Below are 20,922 nucleotides of genomic sequence, written 5' to 3' on the forward strand. Positions count from 1 at the left end.
CCTGTCTCAGGCCAGCTCCTTCTTATAGCTGCTGCTACCCTTGGCTGTCACCCCATAGTGCTGGCATCTCCAAAATGGGGGGCTCTCTGGTGCAACTGGGCCGCAGCTTCACCAGTAGTCTCTCCTGGGTTCTCATCAGGGACGCTGATCCTGCCATGTTTAAGATTAAACAGTAGAATCACATAAAAAAACTAAATCATCTGGGGAGAGAAGGAAACATGATTCAGGAAAGCCAAACGATTGCCACAGTGTACCAGAAGAATAAGATTTGTATAGTATCTTATCACCATGATGTCTACATTGACTATGTCTGGGCATAGATGTCAGTGGCAGAGTGTTTGCCTAGCATGCCTGGGGCCCTAGGTTCAGTCCATGGTCTCCACACATAAAAAGAACATCTGATGATAGATTATTATCATGTCGTGGACCGTGAGAAAAGTACAGACAGGGATGCAACAAGAATAGCACCATTCCTCTATAGCTGAGGTCGATAGAAAGCTTAAAACCAATACCAGCTAATGGCAGTGTGACTGCTGCTCACCGACACGAGGCTTAATGAGCAGAGAGGAGTACAGCAAACGAGAGTGAGCCAGTATGTGTGTGCTGCCGTCCTGCAGCTCAGTGGTCTCTGTAGAGCAAAGACCTAGATGGAAGACGAGGAAGGACAGAGGATTGAACTAGGCTTTAGACTCCTACCTGAGGCCATCATTACTTGTCCTGTGTTCTGTCATTCTAAACTTTACACTCACGTCATTTTAAAATGACATTTATTTACTTACTTAGCTCATAGGCGCATGCGCGTGCGTGCGTGCGTGCGTGTGTGCGTGCGTGCGTGCGTGCGTGCGTGCGTGTGTGTGTGTGTGTGTACACCATGATGTATTTTGCTTTTTAGATTGGGAGCATCCCAAGTTGGAAGATTACATGCTCTACAAGAATTCTACTCTTCTAGACACCAGTAAAGCAGTAGTGATAGAGAAGGCGCCACAGTTTGCAAACCTCTCTGCAGTTTTGAGTGAGTTTTTACATTCTTTTCTTTCCTCTCACTTAGAAAATCCCTCATGGGCTGGAGAGATGGCTCAGCTGTTAAAGGCTAGGCTCACAACCAAATATATAAGAAAATCCCTCATGTGTATTGGAAAATGAAACTAACATTCTCTTCCCTCCTAAATGATTTCCACGCTAAACCTATAAGCTGAGATTGCTTTTGGCTTCAAATAATAACTAACAATAGTTTTAGTACATATGGGCTTTATTTTATTGTTTACATTTTATTTATTATGTGTCTGTATGTGTGTATGCAGGATGTATGAGTATTTGCATATGCCATAGTGCAAATACAGAGTTCAGAGAACAACCCGAAGGAGTCCTGCAGATAAATTCACATTGTCATCCTTGGCAGCAAGCACCTCTGCCCAGTGAACCATCTTACCATCCCCTAATTTTTATAATTACAGTTATTTAATATATAGATGTGAGTGCATGTACATATATGTGTGCCAAGACACACTTGCAAAGATCAGAGGACAGCTTTTCGGAGTTGGTTCTTTGCTTCCACAACATGGCTCCTGGGGTTCAAACTCCGGTCTTCATGCATAATTGTCAAGTCCTTTAGGGCCTGAGGCTTCTCCCAGCCTCACTCAGTCTGTCTTGTTATTGTTGTTTTGTCTGTGTGGCTAGAGACTGAACCTGGGCCTGGTACGTACTTGGCAAGCTGTAGAACTTACTCATCTCACTGGCCTGCCCTAGTTTGTGAGATAATCTTTCTTACTGTGCCTAAACCCCACTGTTGGTGCACTTTGTAACCAACCATTGTTTTCTCATATGTAAGATGGTGAAAAAATAAATTGGTGTGTTTGGTTGACATGATTAGTGTAAAATTCCCAAGATAATAGTTGTGAAAGACATCCAGATTATAAAGAACTGTCTAAATATTTATGTATCCTATAGTATTTCATAATACTTTTTGTTATGTTTTACTTTGATACTTTCAAAATACCTTTGTCTGATTTAAGAGAAAATTACAAAAAAAAAAAACCACGATAAAACAGTCTAAAACATAAAACCGAAGTTCAGTCACTTTGTATGTTGAAGAGAAATATTTATTTTTATCCAGAATAATTTTATCTTCACGGGCACCTTTGAATTATCTCTATGTCTAATGGATTGATTTCCCCTCCTTTGATAGGTTCCTCTTCAGAAAACTATGAAAAATGCCAGAGAAAAATGTAAGAACTAAACCATTTGATGTTGTGCTGTTCAAAACCCCTTATTGTAAGAGTTGTGTAATAGTGATGACTGCCATTCTACAAAGTCAGATGAGCTTCATTCATTCAGTGTTTGCTGAGCTTGTACTCTGTGCTGGGAGTGTTTGAATTGCTGGAGTAGAGTGGGGAGTAAAATCAATCAATCACAAAAACGCTGCCCGCATCAAGTCCAGACGGCATCGTGGAGAGACCAACATTGGACAGGCAAATATGCTGCTACATGCTGTGTTGTAAAGAAGGATACTGAGGAAATAAAGCAAGATGGGCTCTGCAGTGTTGGGCTGAGGCTTGCTCCCTTAAACAGTGTGGTAGGAAGGTTGCCATTGGAAAGGCATCATTTGAACAGTTCTCCAAAGGAAGGGCAAGATGGGCGATGGGCACTTTGGACAGAAGGACCACCCAGAGGAGGGCTCTGGGGTAATAGACGGAGCTTCTAGGATATCTGAAAGTAGAGTGAATAGGATTTGTTGGTGGATTCAGAGATGCAATGAGAGAAAGCAGTCAAGGCTGACGCCACAGTTTGGTTAATAGCACATATGTTAGATAATGTTTTATAAAAAATCAGTGGGTGTATTTTTTTTTTTTTTTTGGACCGAACCCAGGGCCTTGTGCTTCCTAGGCAAGCGCTCTACCACTGAGCTAAATCCCCAACCCCCAGTGGGTATATTTTTATCTCACTGAAGTTATTTTGTCAAAATCGAGTCAGGCTTCACTTTGTGGAGCTTTGTCAGTCAAGCCTTTTTAAATTCATGTTGGCTATTAATAGACGGCTTTGACATCCACCTTAGTGAACTGATCGTAAGCATTTCCAGCTTGGTCTTCCTTGGGCTCTGTTTCAGTCTGGCTTTTGGAAGTCTATAGATTGGATGCACAATTGGCAGAGTGATTTCTCTCTTAATGCAAGCAGATGGAAAGGCACCTTTTCTCTGTCTAAATTCATATCAAACGAAATCAGTATTATGGGTAAAATGTTAAACACTTGTGGATTACAAACAATTATACATCTAACTAAATTGAATTAGACTTCTAATTTCTTAGATTTTTTTGGTAATCTGAAAAGGAAAAGTCTGTATTCATTGTGCATTGCCAAAAAGTAGCAAAGCAGATTTTAAACCCTGCTCTGTTTGATTCTAACCACATATACTATCCAGTATAGCATTGAGTTTCCATAAATACGCACTGCTTACTTAGTCTTCTGTGTAGCTCTGTAAAAGTTTAAGAGCAGACCGACCTCTGTTGGCTCCTAGGATCATTATCAGTAAATAGGACCTAGGAACATTGACATCAAATAAGATTATTTGTGTAATTATTTCAAAAGCACTCGAAGTTCTATTTCAGAGGGATTATTACGGAGACGGTTATTATTAAATGATGCCAATATCTCTCAATGATGAGGCTCTTGAGAAAGAAAAAGTGGTAAACGCACCATGGGGAGGACTGGGGAGAAGTGTTACTGGAGGAAGCAGTTGGTTCAGGGCACGGGTACTGAACACAGTGTTTGTGAGAGAGAAGGGATCTCAGTTCAAGAGGATAGCCACAATCGTAGCCACAATCGTAGCCACAATCGGAACTGTGCAAGGCCTCCTCGAGGGTTGGAGTTTTATTTTGTTCCAAAGGTGTTGAGAACCACTTAAGGGAATCTTAAGGGAATGGGGGATGGAGGGAGGGACCCTGTGAGGGGGAGGGGACCAGGAGGCGGGGCAGCATTTGTGATGTATATAAATAAACAAAAGATTTTCAGAAGCAGATTGTGAAAAATTTTAAGTAATTTAACTATCAATGAATACTTTTAGAAAACATAAGAAAATAGACAATTTACAGAATGTAGGAACTCCACCTCCACATCATATTGATCCTATGCCAGAGAAATCCAGCGTCAGACAAGTATTCATGTGCTGTGCTGGTCGAGGGTAGCAAGAACTTAGAGAAGAAACCAGACAGAGCTGCTCTCCCATAGCACTGAGTGCGAGCAGGGCCGGGGAAAGTGAATGCTGACCAGTAGGAGTTTGGCGTTGTGCTAATACACTGGACTCTACCACCTAAGAATTGCTCTTTATTCAGAGAATACCCAGGATGCATTGGTAAGAAGTTTACATGAAAGTTCAGTCAGAAGCAAGGCAGGTTTTTTTTTTTTTTTTTTTTTTTTTTTTTTTTTTTTTGGAGCTGAGGACCAAACCCAGGGCCTTGCGCTTCCTAGGCAAGCGCTCTACCACTGAGCTAAATCCCCAACCCTGCAAGGCAGTTTTATTTGAACATTTCAGCTTAAAGGAAAATGAGAGAAAACAGCTTGTTCTTTACTCAGCCAACTTTTCAATTAACCAGTAAAAGAATCTAGAAGAGTCTGCTTTCACATCGGGCTGTCAACTCCCATGTTAAGGAAATCTTCGGTCTTGCTCAGATCATGTTTTGGGGGCAAACGCTGAATCCTTTGGATCCATACCCATTATTATACTAGCTCATCTTCTCCTATGTGTTCAGTTAGAACAAAACACAATCTCTTTTGTGGAAGTTCCAAAGAGAGAAAGATATTCATCTCTAAAAACATCACTCAGATCAAAAAATATCACACCAGATTCTTAGGTAGCAGGCTTGCTATCTCTTTTGCATAAATAGGAAGAGTGAGATTGGGGACAAGTTTAGCTTTCTCAAGGCCCCTAAAGTGTGAGTAACTGATCTGACTTAAACTCCAGTCTGTGTAATTCTAAACATTATGGTTTTCCTCTAGAGACATGTGTCATACTGATAAACATGTACGTACATGTTACTGTTAACTGTTATTATAAACATGATACATTTTTCTAACCAGCTGTATTTCCCCTACAGAATAATTAATTGCACATCTTTATTTTTAGTATAATTTGAGGATAACTGAAAGTTACTAAAAGATTAGAAAATATCATTAATTTGTTCTTATTACAGAGGAATGACATTAGAGGCCCAACATATTTCTCCAGAACCAAAGTATACTTCAAACCTAGCATCAGGTAATAATTACTGGCACTAGTTTATTTACATGGTTACATATTTGTTTTTGCTACAGTATACCATCTGCTGATTACTTGTTACCCCAGGAAACACTTTAGCTTGGTTGCATTTTAAAAGTAAAGATTTGGTTGGGTGTGGTAGTACACACTTTTAATCCCAACACTCAGGAAGCAGACGCAGAAGAATCTCTGAGTTAGAGGCCAGCCTGGTCTACAGAGCAAGTTCAGGTCAGCCAAGGATGCAGAGCCAGACCTCATTTCAAAAAAAAAAAAAAAAAAAAAAAAAAAAAAAGGAAGGCAGGAAGGATATTCATGGGGTTAGAAAATGTTTCTTAATTATGCACACAACACCCATAGTTTGTTCTTAAAGAAACATACTTGGTATGTTCTGTACCAGGCATTGTTACATTCCAGAAGGCACAACATTTTCTCTGCCCCTGCAGGCTCAGTAATAGGAGAGAACAATTGAACTATATGTAATGACTGAAAAACAATGGGGTCAGCAAAATGTCTTGTATTACTGGCCCTCTGTTATTCAATTTATTATGGAAGTGAACTTAACAAGACATTTATATCATTAGCCTCAGTTTAGGCCAGATCTTTATTTTCTTATTTATTTTATTTTTTTTGGTTTTTGTTTTTTTTTTGGATCTGAGGACCGAACCCAGGGCCTTGCGCTTGCTAGGCAAGTGCTCTACCACTGAGCTAAATCCCAACCCCTATTTTCTTATTTTTTTAAACTTTACTTTGAGGGTGTTTTGCCTAAATGTGTTCCTGCGTACCGTATGCATGCAGTGTCTGCAGAACCCAGAAGAGAAGAGCAGATTCTTTGGAACTGGAGTTATAAACACCTGCCACAGAGGTGCTGGGAATCACACTCAGGTCCTCTGGAAGAGCAGCAGCCAGTATTCTTAAACACCGAGCTACCTCTTCAGCCCTTGTTTTCTTTATTTCTTGCCACAAGTTTTATAAATCTATTTGGGTGCAAAATTGAAGAATTGTTCCTTCATCAAGGAATAACTTAATTATTTCAAATGTTTATATGAACTGAAAATATCAACTTAGTTGTGAAACTTACATTTTAAGAAGTTATTTTCAAGAAGCCAGCGTGATATATATACTTAGTCTTTAAATAGGGTCTTTAGTCCCTGTTTTCTTTATTTCTTGCAACAAATATTATAGCATGTATTTGGAAGCAAATTTGAAGAATTGTTTCTTCAGTGAGTAATTATTTCAAATGTTTATATAAACCTAACATATAAACTTAACTCTAAAATCTTCATAAGAAGCTGTTTTTAAGAGACCCTCCTGGTCTACATAGTGAGTTTTAAGACAACCAGAGCTAAATACTTGAGACCCTATCCTGGGGGGGGAGATTAAATGTGTTCCTGTTCTGAATGATAGTATTCTAGTGGTAGAGGCCGAGCCTGTAAGGCCCAAGTCCAAGGGAGGAGTGGACTGTCCATTCTATTAGGGAGGTCCACTGGGAGGTCAAAAACTACAACCCTCAAAGGGAACTGTGAGGCCCTCACTTTGTAATAACACCATCAAAAGGTTAGAGAAATAGAAAAAAATCTTAATATTCATTCTGAAGCTCACTGAGACTGAAGCAGCAAGCAAGAAGCTACATGGGTTTACACCAGGTAAACAGATGTTGTGGCTGTTAGCTTGGCATTTTGTGAGACTCTAATAGTGGAAGAATGTGTATCTCTGATGCGTTTGACTATTCTCAGGACGTTTTCCTCCTAGGGGGTTGCCTTGTCCAGCCTTGAGAGAGCGTGTTTGCCTTGTCTTACTGTATTCTATTTTGTCCTGTTTGGCTGTTTCTTGGAATCTTGTTCTTTTCTAAAGAGAAATGAAGGGGGAGAGGATCTGGGGGAGAGGAGAGGTGAGGGATGCTGAGAGGAGTGGAGGGAGAGGAAATTGTAGTCAGAACATATTGTATGAGAGGAGACTCTATTTCCAATAAATACTAAAACAATAAAAATTAAAGGATTTAATTATTTAATAAATAAAATTACAGGATTTCATTGTTTCACTTGAGTTTAAAGATTGTAAAATGCCAAGAAAGATAACCCAGACTTGCAGTGGCTTTAAAATATAAAGAAGAAAGGGGACACAGCATAAAGAAAAGACAAAAATGGCTGGTTTGGTACAAAACTGTTTTTTATATTTTTGGTTGTGAGCCTAGCCTTTAACGGCTAAGCCATCTCTCCAGCCCCAAAACTGTTTTTCAAAGTCCCTGTTCACAAGGAATCCCTGTCTGCTCCCTTTCCTATGGGCTGATGCTCCAGACAGTTACAGTCTCCTAACGCTGTTCATAGCAGACCGCCTGCAGCTTTTCAACCCAAGAGCTCAGAGAGAAGCAGGTACCAGCAACCAGTTAGGAGAGAGGGGCCTAGTGACTGACTCCTGCTTGTGTGTGACTCTTTGTGGCACCCTAAGCATACCTTATACTAAAAATGGACCTTAAGGATTTATTTCTTACACTAAGAGAAGCAAGGCAATGAAAGACAAAGTGAGACCTGCAGTTGTAGCATGATTGCCTGTGTGCACAGTACCCGTGCTAAATACTGAGCACCAGAAAACACACGGGGAGAAAAACATTAATGGGAAAGGGGTCATGGTACAAAAACCAATCCTAGTTGTACCTAGGTCTTCTCAAATCAAAAGTTTTGCTTTGTAATGGAAAATGTTATTTTAAGAACATGATAGTAGAGTAGAGTAGTGACTATGGAATTATAATGTGCTTCTGTATTCCTCTTTTTTTCAACATTTCCTTAATTAGTTATGCAAATGTCACTGTCAAAGGGTGGAACCCAGGCTGTTTTCATAGGGAAATATTGGAAAGGATGAGGGTGATCTGAGTAACAGGCAAAACAGCCCATTCTTTAGAAGCTTAGCACATGTACAATGCAGGCATTTGGAAGTCACTGAGTATTTAAAACTAGAGACCAACATTCTTCCAGCTCTCTGTACATGGTGTTATCCTCCGTAGTTATCTCCCTGCCTATTGTCCAGAGGGCTAAGCAATGTTGGAGTAAGCTAAAGGAGCCCTTGGAGAAATGCAGCCACAGGTAGGAGGTGGCCCACAAGCGGGGAATATGGAGCACAGGAAAAGTTTAAATAACACAGGCCAGGCCTGAATTTGTTTTCAATGTTGATAAAGCCAGGTGTAGTAGCAGGTACTTGAAAAGATTGCTACTCAAAAGGCTGAGGCAGGAAAATGGCTTACACCCAGGAATTCAAGTTTGGGCAACATAGAAACCTCATTTTTTTTTTTTTTTGGTTCTTTTTTTCGGAGCTGGGGACCGAACCCAGGGCCTTGCGCTTCCTAGGTAAGCGCTCTACCACTGAGCTAAATCCCCAGCCCCGAAACCTCATTTCATTCATAAGTAAATGTCCCAATACTGAGAGGCAGGTCACAGGAGAAAGGGAGTGTTAAAATACAGGGGAGGAGAAGTAAAGAACTTCACTCACTCACACACATCCCTGCTAAGTCAAAAGTAAACCATATATTTACTTCTGTGAAACATGGAGCTCTGAGATGGGCTTCTATTTTAGGGGTGTGCATGTTTTGGCTTGTATGTAAATGTGTGAACCATGCATGTCCAGTGCCAATAGTAGCCACTGGAACTCCTGGAACTGCAGTTACAGATGGCTGTGGACCACCACATGGGTGTGGGCCATCAAGTGCAGGTCCTCTGCAAGAGCAGTCAGTTCTCTTAACCACTTGGCTATCAACAGCCTTGTCTGACATAAATCTTTAAAGGATATTCCCTTCTATCTCAGGTGAGTTAGATTATTCAACACACATTAGGTTTTTCCTTCTGTATAAGAGGTAAAGTCATTAAAATTGAGGATTTAGTTTGGTTTCAATTTTGATTTTGAAATCTCTGTCTTCTGTACTTAGAGTTAATGGCCTGTTAAATAGACTGAAACTATGTTTTCATTTGTAGAAAGTGCAGCTTCTGGAGTCATATGCACTGAGAAAACTGGCCCTCCAACAATCAAGACAACAAAGAAAAAGGCAAGTATTGAAGCAGGATAACTATACAAATAATTGCACTGATAAAATATGTGATTTTAATTAACACATATAGAAGTTATTTTCTGTGCAGTTTGGGCAATAGAAAAAGCATTTGGGAAAATAAAATTTACTCGTTTGTGAAAAAACTATGTAGACCATATGTGAATATATACTTTATATACGTTTAATAAAGAGAATGAAAATGTATTTTACATTTCTCTGATTTTCCTTTAATACTGTGTATATGTTATTCATTAAGGCACAGGGTTATGTGTAGCCAGAGCGACATTTCATGCTGAAGACTGTAGTGAGTTAGGCTTGGAATCTGAAGTTCTCTGGGGAAGGCTTTCAAAGCCTTTCATTAATTGTATTGGGTTTTTAAAACATAGATATCATCCAGTCAGATAATTGTTTTATTTGTCTGATTGTCTGATGGTATCTATCATATAGTTGAGAAAACAGGCTTCTATTTTTACCATTTTTTAGTAGTTTTCAGCAGGTCTTTCTTGATTTAAAGTCCCCTTTCTTTCTTTTGTAAAGATTAGGGAATAAATTGGGAAACAGCAAACACGTTAGGAAGGAGAGCTATCATAAAACATTCTAACAATTTTTTGGTGAGGGATTTTGTGTTGGCTTTGATGAATGTGCTTTATAGGAGAGGTGGCGAGATGTGTGTGGATTGAAGTATGACTTTGCCTGTGGAGCTGACAGATTGACATAGAAGATGGAGTGGCAAGTGACAAGCTTTGAGAAAGACTTCTCAATCTTGCCCTGAGCAGCTGATCGATCACAGTGTTATTGGAGGGGCTGGAGAGATGGTTCCGTTTTAATCCTTAGAACACATGCAAAAGCTGGGTGCAGTAGCATATTCCTGTCATCCCAGTACTGGGAGGCAGAATCAGGAGCATCCCTGGGGGCTGGGTGGAGGGGCATTGTTGGTCAGCTAGTCTACCCAAATCAACTCATTGTCTCAAAAATGTGTGTGCACATGTGTGTGCCAAAGTTAAGAAAGAGGAGACAGGCTGGAGAGATGGCTCAGTAGTTAAGAGCACTGATTGCTCTTCTAGAGATCATGAGTTCAATTCCCAGCAACCATATAGTGACTCAACAACCATCTGCTATGGGATTTGATGCCTTCTTCTGGTGTGTCTGAACACAGCCACAGTGTACTAACATGAAATATTCATCTTAAAAAAGAAAAAAAGAAAGAAGACAAGCCTCATATTTCTAAAAAGTATATATTATGATAATCCAAAACACAGAGAACTTTTAAAGCTCAAATATGAAGACGAAGTAATAGACAAAAGATCTGAGCAGATACTTCATTTAAAAGGTTTGCAGACGGCAGGAAGATGGCTAGAAGTTGCTCACCACCACATGCTCATAGAAAATTGTAAGTAAAAAACACCGTAGAATGTTCCACATCTACACTGACAATGCCAAGTTCTGCTGCGATGTGTAGTAACAGGACACTCGGTCACTGCTGGGAGGCTGCAGATGACACCGCCATGCTGGAAGACAAGTTTGTGCATTTCTTTTAGCAAAACTGAGTATGCATTTACCTGAGACGCAGCAATGAGTCTTTAGTGTTTACCCAATGAAGGGAAATCTTGAGTCCACACAAATTGTGAACTGCACATGGATGTGCATAGCAACTCCATTCATAATCTCTAGAACTTACAAGTGACCAAACCAATTCTTGCATAGATGAGCATAAACACAGACTGTGGAGTCTCCAAATGGTGTGCTGTTATTCAACACGAGCAAGCAGTGAGTGGGCAGATGAGACGGTAGGTCAGGGCTCTTGTGGCACAGCCTGATGAATGAGTCTGATCCCTGGAACCTATGGCAGAAGGAGAGAAGCCATTCCTAACACTGTCCCCTCACCTTCACATGCAGGTCACGGTGAAGGTGCACCTGTACTCATACACATACGCACACTAGTAATTTATAAAGCGATGGGGTTGTCAAACCATGTGAAAAAACCTATCTGAAATGGTTTATGTGATTCCAACTCTGTGCTATTCTAGAAAAGACAAAACTATGGAGATCTAAAAATGAACAAAAACCTAATGGTTGGCAGGAACTGGAAGAAGAAAGGGATGAGGAGGTGAAGTATAGGGGATGTTTGTTAGAGCAAAGAAGCTATTCTTTATGATAGTACATGATGGATTCGTGTTAAACATTTGTGCAAAACTACAGCACATATACAGCCTTAAGTGAACCACAAAATTAACTGGTATGAGTGTAGACTCATTGATGATGTCAAACACAGCGCCAAATAGAGGATGGTAACAGTGGGAGGGGTGGACAGGACTGTGTGAGAAGTCAGTTCTGTTCAACCTTGATATGAATTCAAAACTATTCAAAAATTGTATTAATTTTAAAAAGAATTGTGAATTGCATTTAAGATCATGAAAGTCTGATGATTTCAGCAAGAATGATTTTAATAGACCAGTGAGTATCAAACCAAATTGGGATAGGTTATAGCTGTGAAAGTGGGGAAGCTCATAATTATGTATAGAACCCAACATTAAACTCAGCCATGGCCGAGATTCAGGCTTGGGACCTTTGGGGCAAGAAGGAGGAGCCGTTGAAACAACAATTGGATGATCTGAAGGTGGAACTGTCCCAGCTTCTCATTGCCAAGGTAACAGGCTGTGAGGTATCCAAGCTACCAAATACAAATCTGCAACTCCATCACCAGTGTCCTCAGTGTCATTAACCAGACTCAAAAGGAAACCTGGGGAACTTCTACAAGGGCAAGAAAGAACAAGCCTCTGGACCTAAGGCCTAAGAAGACTAGAGCCCAGAGCCACTGGCTTACCAAGGTCGAAGAGAAGTTGAAGACCAAGAAGCTGCAGCAGAAGGAGCAGAGGCAAAGTGCAAGACTGGGGGTGGGGGAGAAGATCCCTAATGGGAAATAGCAGAAAAGAAGAGTAACAACTGAATGGAGAGGCTGGGACTCAAGCCATTTTACTAAAAAGCTGGAGATCAGTTTTGAAGACTACTAAAAATGGTGGACAGGAAGATGGGAGCATAGCACTGAATTTTACCCAGTAGGCAGCTGGAGCATCCCATGGCCTGGCAATGTAGTTCACTTCACTCAAACTTCAATCCATTGCCTTAAAGCAATGAAAGAAAGTCTTCCACATGCTTCCTCCATTCTCTTTACTTCTTTCTCATTCCTCCTGGAACCTGTTCTTGTCTTTCAACTAGAACGTCTACTCCATAATGCAACTTCTCACAAGGGGCAACTGCTGTGCCCCTTCTCACATACAGATCTAATACTTGGAGATTGAAGTGTGTTCTATCTTATATTAGTGCCATTTCTCTGCTACTGTGTGTTCTGCCTTGTTTCAAAAGCTATGCTTATCAGAGACGTCTCTTCCTGAATATAAGTCTATTATTATGATATCCTAGTGTTTAAAATGTCCCTATTATCCTCTAATGGCCAATAGCACATGAAATGATGCTCACTGTAATTATGCATCGAGTAAATGCCAATCAGAGCCACTTATAATATATTTATTCACACCCAGTAAAATGACCACAATAAAAAAGACCATAACCAATATTGGTGAGGGTATGGAGTAATTGGATCCTGCTGAAAATGTAAAGTGGCATGGATACTTTGGAAAACAGTTTGTTGAGTCCTCAAAAAATGTAAATGTGGATCCAGCAATTCTATCTTAACTTTTAAGGAAAAATAAATAATCCAAAGAAAAACTAAAAATATCTATCACAAAAACGGATACATAAGCACTTACAATTTTTTATAATTGCCAAAGAATAGAAATAACTCTGATGCCCACCTAATAATTGAGTCATAAAATATAGCAAAATATAATATAGCATAATATAATAACATATTATCCAGCAACTAAAAACAAGCACTGATGCATGCTAAAACTGAACACAGTACGCGACATGAAAAAAGCAAGTCACAGAAGACCACATACTCTAGGATTCCATTTACAAGAAATACCCAGGGTGGAAAATATATAAAGACAGAATTACAGAAAAGGTTACTTAGTAGTAGAATGGAAATTTATCACTGATATGAAACTTTAGTAGCAAAATTGTTCTAAAATTAGATTGTGGTAATAGTTGCACGACTAGAAAGATCTTTAAAGTATTTCATTGTTAAGTGAACTTTAGCATATGTTGAATTGTGTCTCAATAAAACTATGTAAGAGGCACTATGTTAATTTTAAATGTCCATATTATATTGGAGAGAGAAGTCTATAAGAAGATGAGAAGGCATCAGTGTAGAATTTAAGCATGGATACTGGCCCTTCAACAGAAGGGTCATAGCCATTGTGGTAGGTTTATAAACGCAGTATGAGAGGGTTGAATTTGCACTTGAAAGGGCACGTACCACATTCAGCCAATCAGCGTTCTACTCCACCTGTAAACTCTTTTTTTTTTTTTTTTTTTTTTTTTTTGGACTGGGGATTTAGCTCAGTGGTAGAGCGCTTACCTAGGAAGCGCAAGGCCCTGGGTTCGGTCCCCAGCTCCGAAAAAAAGAACCAAAAAAATACCTGTAAACTCTTAATGGTTTTAAACCAAGGCCTCACATTTTGCACTGAGCCTTGACATTTTTGCAGCTTAGGTGACATCCTGTTTGATAGTTTGTTGTTACGGGTTGGGTTTGTAGCACCATATAGGGTATATGGTGAAAGTTTTTCGGCTGAAACTTGCAAAGGGAAGAAGACACATATGAGGAAACTGGAGCACGTGTGAAATGGCCATGTGTAGAAGCTAGACATGTGTAGTAGAGTTGTCTGTGTGAGACGACTTATGTTGAACCTGTGTTTTGGCAGATTTCACAATTCAACTGGTGTCCAGTTATACTGGTGGCACAGAGGCTGTGGGAGTGAGGGCTTGCCTGAGGTTGAGGAGGCATCTGTGATAGGAGGAGCAGGGATAAGAAATTAGTTGTGCTGTCAAATAATCACCTACTGGTTAGATAAGCTATGAAGAAGACTGAAGGAGGACTATGGTGAAGATATACTAACAGGATCCTCTCGGACTACAGGTTTTAACGAGGGGAGCATGTTATTTCACTCAAACAAGGCATAGGCAGCTGTCTGAATTGGTGATTCTGAAGTTTCTATTGGAGCAAGAGCTAAGCTTAATGGTGACATAACTATAGAGGCGTGAGGGAAAAGGCAGCATAGACGTCAAGGGACAGAGAGGTCAGCTGTGTGTGTCCATTGCCTGGTGGATGGAGCTGTTTAGAATAATGTCAAGGCTGAAGGAGATGTCTATCTTCACGAGCTAAAAACCTTCAGAGGAAAGAAGTCAGTTGGGGAGGCTGCTGCATGCTTCGCTCTTTTCTCTATTCTCACATTTACTCGTTGAGAGGGATTATACCTTCTTAGCTCCTACTTCCTTCCCCACATTCTGCCATCCTCACACCCTCACCCAACTTAGAATCTTCACAATTAGACCACCACTAATTTTATGTGAAATTCAAATTTTACCTCCGGACTTATGTTTGCCATGCTTGTATTTAAGCACTATAGTATTATAAATATATTATGAAACCACGAGATAAATCCATAACTAGAAACATTTATAATATTCAGTTTAGGGTTAATTAGCATATCCTGATGTTAAGAGAATTTCCTTTTTTAGGATGTGGTTTCTCAAATACAGATTATTGAATAATAAAGACAATAATAGATATATTTAATATTTTCCATAGTTTAAGTGTTAGTGAACAGATCTCATAATTTATTTTGTTTTCGCAAAACATTATTTGGATTTCTAGCTCCTCCTAACCCCTGCTGGTCCAGTGCTCTGCCGCTGATCAAGCCACATTTCCAACCTTGTAGAACACGATGTGAGCGTTATCCCCTCAAATGTGGTAGAACTGAGTTCAACCTGTCTTGTCTTTTACCAGATTTTTCATTTAAATACATGGAACACATTATTTTAAGCATATGTCGGGCTTTGGGTTGTTTTGTCTTATGATGCGGGAGATATATACCCCTACATTCTCTTTTCTGAGAAAATCATTTGTCCTCGAGTTTAAATCTTATTTTTTTGCAACTAGAAGCAATAGGATCCCTGAGAATGCTTTATAGCATTGTGAATTATATTTCATTCTGGGAATGTGTTTCAGCCTGAAAAAGAATCTGAAGATGGAGGTCCACTTGTTCAGACAAAGTTGAGCTCTGGTCATCCGGACAGCAAGGTCCTGTGCTCCCCTCTTAGTTCAGCTCCTGAAAGCAGTGCAGTCAGGGATGCTCTGCTGCCTCAGCGCCTGGAGCCTGCGCTGGTAAGTTCTGGTATTTTATTAACTCGGAATTCTTAGAAAGGCTATAACATGCACTGATTAGGAAGATCTAGAAGTACAAGATTTCTTAACAAATACAGAGAAAATAGGGTGCAGCTAAATTATCTGCATGCGAACTAATGCTGTGTAAAGTGAGCTGAGGGCTGATGGTTGTATCATCGGGACCCCTGCAAAGCAGGTTCTGAGATACAATTAAGAGTTCCAGTGACCGATTGGAGCAGATGAAACCTGAGAAAAGAAGGGATGGAGGGATTGGCCAGTGGCTGCCTGGATCTAATGGGGAGTTCTGAAGCAAAGTCTGCATCACCCAAGTCTGTACTGTGCTGCTGTGCTCAGGACTTAGCCGGAGGTTGAGGTGATGGCTGCAGCTTGACAGCTGACACAGATCTAAAGACACTGAGGGTCAGCGATCCCTAAACACACCCCTGCCGTGCGCTCTGTGCTCGCAGTTCTTTGTTCTAGGAAATCTGAATAGTGACCTCCTCCCCCAGGCTGCCAGAATGGTGCTAGGGCTAGTCCACTGAGGGCCTCCTCTCCAGGACTGCTGGTTCTCTCTGCATACACTCCTTGTAATCCTTGCTCACCAATCCTAAAGGTCAACTAGTCCTCATTGTTCACATGAAGAAATTAAAAGTATATAGCTAATAAGCTAGAGCAAATATATTCAGAACCAAGCAAATGTACCCCTAAGTTTTTTATAACTTTTCTTAATAATCCATTCTAGATTAATTTAAATAGATCATTTCAGAAGAAAACCAGGGTGAGAGGAAAGTAAAACTGGAACAAAACTAACACAGACTTAACTGTGATTTTCAGTTTTATCTCAGAGTTTGGGTTCCAGATCCAGACTTAACGTCACATAACAGTCATCTATTTAAGGGAGAGACTGACCGGAAAGGCATGGTGCGCTTACGGAATCCAAGCTTTGGAAGGGCAGCTGGTTGCCTGAAACAAAGCTATCCACCTGTCGCTCTGCCTATAGGGCACTTCTGCTTTGCTTTTCTACCTGTTTCTTTCTTCTTCGTTGCCTGAGTTTTGTCTCTTTCAGTGTCGAGCTGTCTCTGATTCCTGTCTCTGCCTTATTACCAGTCTCCCTGCTCCACACTGTCCCTGTCCTCCTGTGGCTCTGTCTCTCTATCTTTCTATTGTTGTCTTTTCTTTCTCTTCTCCCTCCTGTCAGTCTTGGTCTCTTTGAGCTTCCCTCTCCTCCTGCATCTTTACCTCTCCATTTCCCCTCTCATTTCTCTCCTGCTCTCCACTCCCACTTTGTCTATGGAGTCTTTCCGTGAAAACATCAGGATAAAATACTTGAATAACAATAATATTGAATACATTTATAAACTTACCATTTAATACATATCAAACTGAACATGGGTTATCATAACTGTTTAGTAATGCTTCAGATTTTTCATTATATTTTTATTTATTTTTCTGTATGTGCCTTGTGTTGGCTTGTGCATGTCATGGGATTTAATTTTTAAGCTGCTTAGGAGAATTCTGATTTTAAAAGATTTTTCAACAATATTTACATAAGTATTTCTTTTTTTAAAAAAAGATTTATGTATTTGCTTTACGTAAGCACATTGTACAGTGCCATTGTCTTCAGACGCCCATCAGAAGAGGGCATCGGATTCCATTACAGATGGTTGTGAGCCACCATGTGGTTGCTGGGAATTGAACTCAGGACCTCTGGAAGAGCAGCCAGTACTCTTACCCACTGAGCCATTTCTCTAGCCCCATAAGAATTTCTTAATAACCATTTAACTTAAAAACTCATACATTTACATAACAAATAGCAAACTATTTTGCCATGAAAAAGACAAATGAACTGTAATAGATTAGGAACAATATTAAAAGTTCAAGATGTGCTGGTCCTAGCAGTATCTTCACCAACAGATTTAACTTCCTTGGGCATGTATGACCATCAAATTGATTATCAACTACATAGGACCTAGAATCATCTAGAAGACATGGTCATGTCTGTGAGTGATTGGTATAGATTTGGTTAATTGAGGTGGAAAGGCCCACCCTGAATATGAGTGACAACATTCCATGTGCTGGGTCCTGGGCCACATAGAGAAAAGCTAAAAGGCTAAGCACAAACACTCCCTCATCTCTCTTTGCTCCCTGCCCATGGATGCAATGTGGCCAGCTCCTGCCAACATGCCTTCTCCACCATGGAGGATGGTACCCTTGAACAGTGAGCCACAATGAACCCTTCCTCTCTTACTTCTTGCCTGACATTTTGTGACAGCAGTGAGACAATTTACAGTATTTAAATTAAAAGACTGACATTATATTTTAAAAAGTACAGTAGTATTCCAGGAACTAAACAAATGCTGCAAATAACTTTAAGATAGTTTAAAAAAAAGATAATCAAAGCATAGTTCCTTAATTATTACTCTGGCTTCTCTTCTTAAATTGATAGTAACTTTAACCTAACATTCTTATAGAGTTGTTACATCAGATACAATTCTTTTTTCCATTAATTTATTTATTTACTTTATATCCCGATTGCTTCCTCCCCTCCTCCCAGTACTCTCCTCACACAGCCCTTCCCCAGACCCTCCTCACCTTCTCCTCTGAGAAGGGGGAGCCCTCCCAGGGGTACCAACCCACTCTGGCACATGAACTCACTGCAGTTCTAGGCACATCCTCTCACAGAGGCCAGGTAAGGTGACCCAGTTAGGAGAACGGGATTCATGGGCAGGCAACAGAGTCAGGGACAGCCCTTGCTCTAGTCGGCGGGGGACCTGCGTTGAAGACCACGCTGCACATCTGCCATGATATGTGCAGGGAACTGAGACACAGCCCACGTGTACTCTTTGTTTGATAGTTCAGTCATCATATACGACTCTATTCAGGGTTGTCTGACCTAGTTCAGTTCAGAAAATTCTTCAGTTTCCCATCAGGTGGTTTAAAATTTAATTCACAGAATAAGGGTTATGTTACATAAGGTCGAGTGTACTACCTTTGAATCACTATTTTAAAAATATTTTCTTTCTGATAATATCCTATTATGTATATGTTTATAGAAAAAAAGTTGTATTCTTCCTGATAATCAAAGCAAAGTCCTGCTAACAAGTACACCATCCTCAGACATAGCTGAGTTTGTGGTGAGTACAACCCTTGGCTCTTATGGGCCTGTTTTCTTCCCATTCATCTGTGTATGTTCTACCGTGGGGTTTGCCTGTAAAGAGTAATTCCTGTGCTTTTCTGCTGCAGAAACACTTTCATTGGAAATACTCTATATGTGGTTTGTTTGGCAGTTTCGTTTAAAGATTTTATTTTTAATTACATGTATGTGTCTGGGTGCACCCAAGTATGCGTGTTCACAGAAGCCATAAGAGGGTATCAGATCCCCTACAGATGGAGTCACAGATGGTTGTAAACTTCGTGACAAGGTTGCTGGGAACTAAACTCAGGTCCTTTGCAGGAGCAGTACACATTCTTAATGGCCGAGCCATCGCTCTAGTCCCAAACTTGGCCAAGTCACAAATTTTTCTCCCCCTCCAGCCCTGACTGGCCTATAACTCTCTGTGTAAACCAGGCTGCCCTTGAATGTATGGAGATCAGTCCAACTCTGTTTTAGAAAGGTTGGGATCAAAGTCATATAGTACCATGACCAGTGTTTCTATATATGTAACATAAAATTTAGAATTTTAACCATGCTTAGCTATGCATTGAACATTTCTGTAGAGCCATCATCTCTGTCTAGCTCTGGAATTCTTTTTATCTTTTTAAAAATTTCATAGCTATTAAATAGTAGCTCCCTATAGAACCATCCCCAGACCACGACTGTCACCGCTCTACTTTCTGAATATGACGTGAACTACAGTAAGTGCCTCCTATAGTTAGAACTGCGCATTTCTTACTCCTTTGTTTGGGTTTTAAGGAAGGGTCTGACTTATCTGGGGTCAGATGACCCTCCTGCCTCTACCTCCTCTAGTAGCTGGGAGTAGGGATGTGTTCCACCATGCTCAGCAGTATTCCTCCTTTTATGACTAATGTATTCACAAATACTATACCTTCAAGTTTACATATATGATAGCATGTGTCAGAGATTCCTTCTAAGGACTAAAGACATGGTTCAGTAGCTAAGATCACTAACTGTTCTGGCCTAAACAGGTACTACATACACATGGTGTACGAACATACTAGCACCCATACACATAAAATAAACTAGTTTTAAAAAACAGATATGGGAGATGGCTCAGTGAGTAAGGGCACTTCTATAACCTGAGTTTTATCCACAGAACTAACACTGTGAAAGGTAAAAACCAACTCCTGAAAGATGTTCTCTGATTTTTACATAAGTGCAGAGGTATGTGTACACCAGCGCGCACGCGCGTACACACACACACACACACACACACACACACACACACACACACACACACCAAATTACTTAAATTAATTAGTTTAGAGATAAAAACATCTCTGTTATAAGATCACATTTTATTTATGTGTCGGTCAGTCAGTGGACATTTTGGTTATGTGTACTTTGGTTGTTACGAACACTGGAGGTAAAATCATGCATGTGTATAAGTTCCCTATTTTCATTGCCTCTGAGAATATACCCAGGAGTAGAATTTCTAGATCATATGGTAGGGGCACTTTTAAGTTTTCTAGAAAGTCTTTTCCATAGGGCTGGCAACATTTCCCAACCTTAAGCAGTGTGCTAGTTTCTAGTCCCTGTACATCCTGCCAGTATTTGTGACTTTGTATTCTGTTTGGTTTTAGTGAGAAAATAATTGAAACACTGATTTATCCATAGTTAAATATGATTTGAAGAATTATTTCTAAATGTAATCATGTTTATTCAAATGAAATTATTTGTGCATCAAATATACAACAAAATGCTCAGAAGAAGAGTACTTTCAATGTTAATTTAATTACCTAAAGCTAATTGTTTTCGAAACTTTAAAAGGAATTATATTATTGTATAGATTGATTTGTCTCCAGTGCAAAATGTATCTTTTGAAGAACTATTTCCAAATGTCAGCAATTATGTTAACTCAAGTGAAATTGTTCCTGTATCAAGTTGGCAAGAAAGTTCTTTAAATGAGGTAACATTTTCAATTTTTCAATTGCTGAAAAAATAGTTATTATGCTGTGCCTTGAGACTAACATCCTTTATGTGTGCTGAGAAGAATCTTAGGATGTGACCTGCACATTCTTCCTCCACTTACCTGAACTGCCTTTTTACTCTGCACATGGAATCTTTTGGAGTACGACATTTGAAATTTTCCTGGGTTAAACTAATTTTTCTTTTGTAACCTATATCTTTGGTGTCATACAAAAAGTGATGACCAAATTGAATGCCAGGAAGCTTCT

The 20,922-nt window shown here is 39.9% G+C and overlaps 1 protein-coding gene across 2 annotated transcripts in view; it reads left to right on the forward strand.

Annotated features, from left to right (window-relative positions):
* The window catches only part of Meikin (meiotic kinetochore factor), a 48,678-nt gene that overhangs the window by 15,181 nt on the left and 12,575 nt on the right, over positions 1-20,922 (forward strand). The window contains 7 exon segments of one of the 2 annotated variants that reach the window (NM_001430249.1): positions 893-1,012; positions 2,186-2,225; positions 5,184-5,248; positions 9,208-9,278; positions 15,412-15,567; positions 18,621-18,701; positions 20,535-20,654. In NM_001430249.1, the coding sequence (NP_001417178.1) occupies positions 893-1,012; positions 2,186-2,225; positions 5,184-5,248; positions 9,208-9,278; positions 15,412-15,567; positions 18,621-18,701; positions 20,535-20,654 (653 nt within the window). 2 annotated transcript variants of the gene reach the window in all.

This window comes from Rattus norvegicus, chromosome 10 (genome assembly GCF_021556685.1).
Source record: "Rattus norvegicus strain SHRSP/BbbUtx chromosome 10, alternate assembly SHRSP_T2T, whole genome shotgun sequence".
In the NCBI taxonomy this organism is placed as follows: Eukaryota; Metazoa; Chordata; class Mammalia; order Rodentia; family Muridae; genus Rattus; species Rattus norvegicus.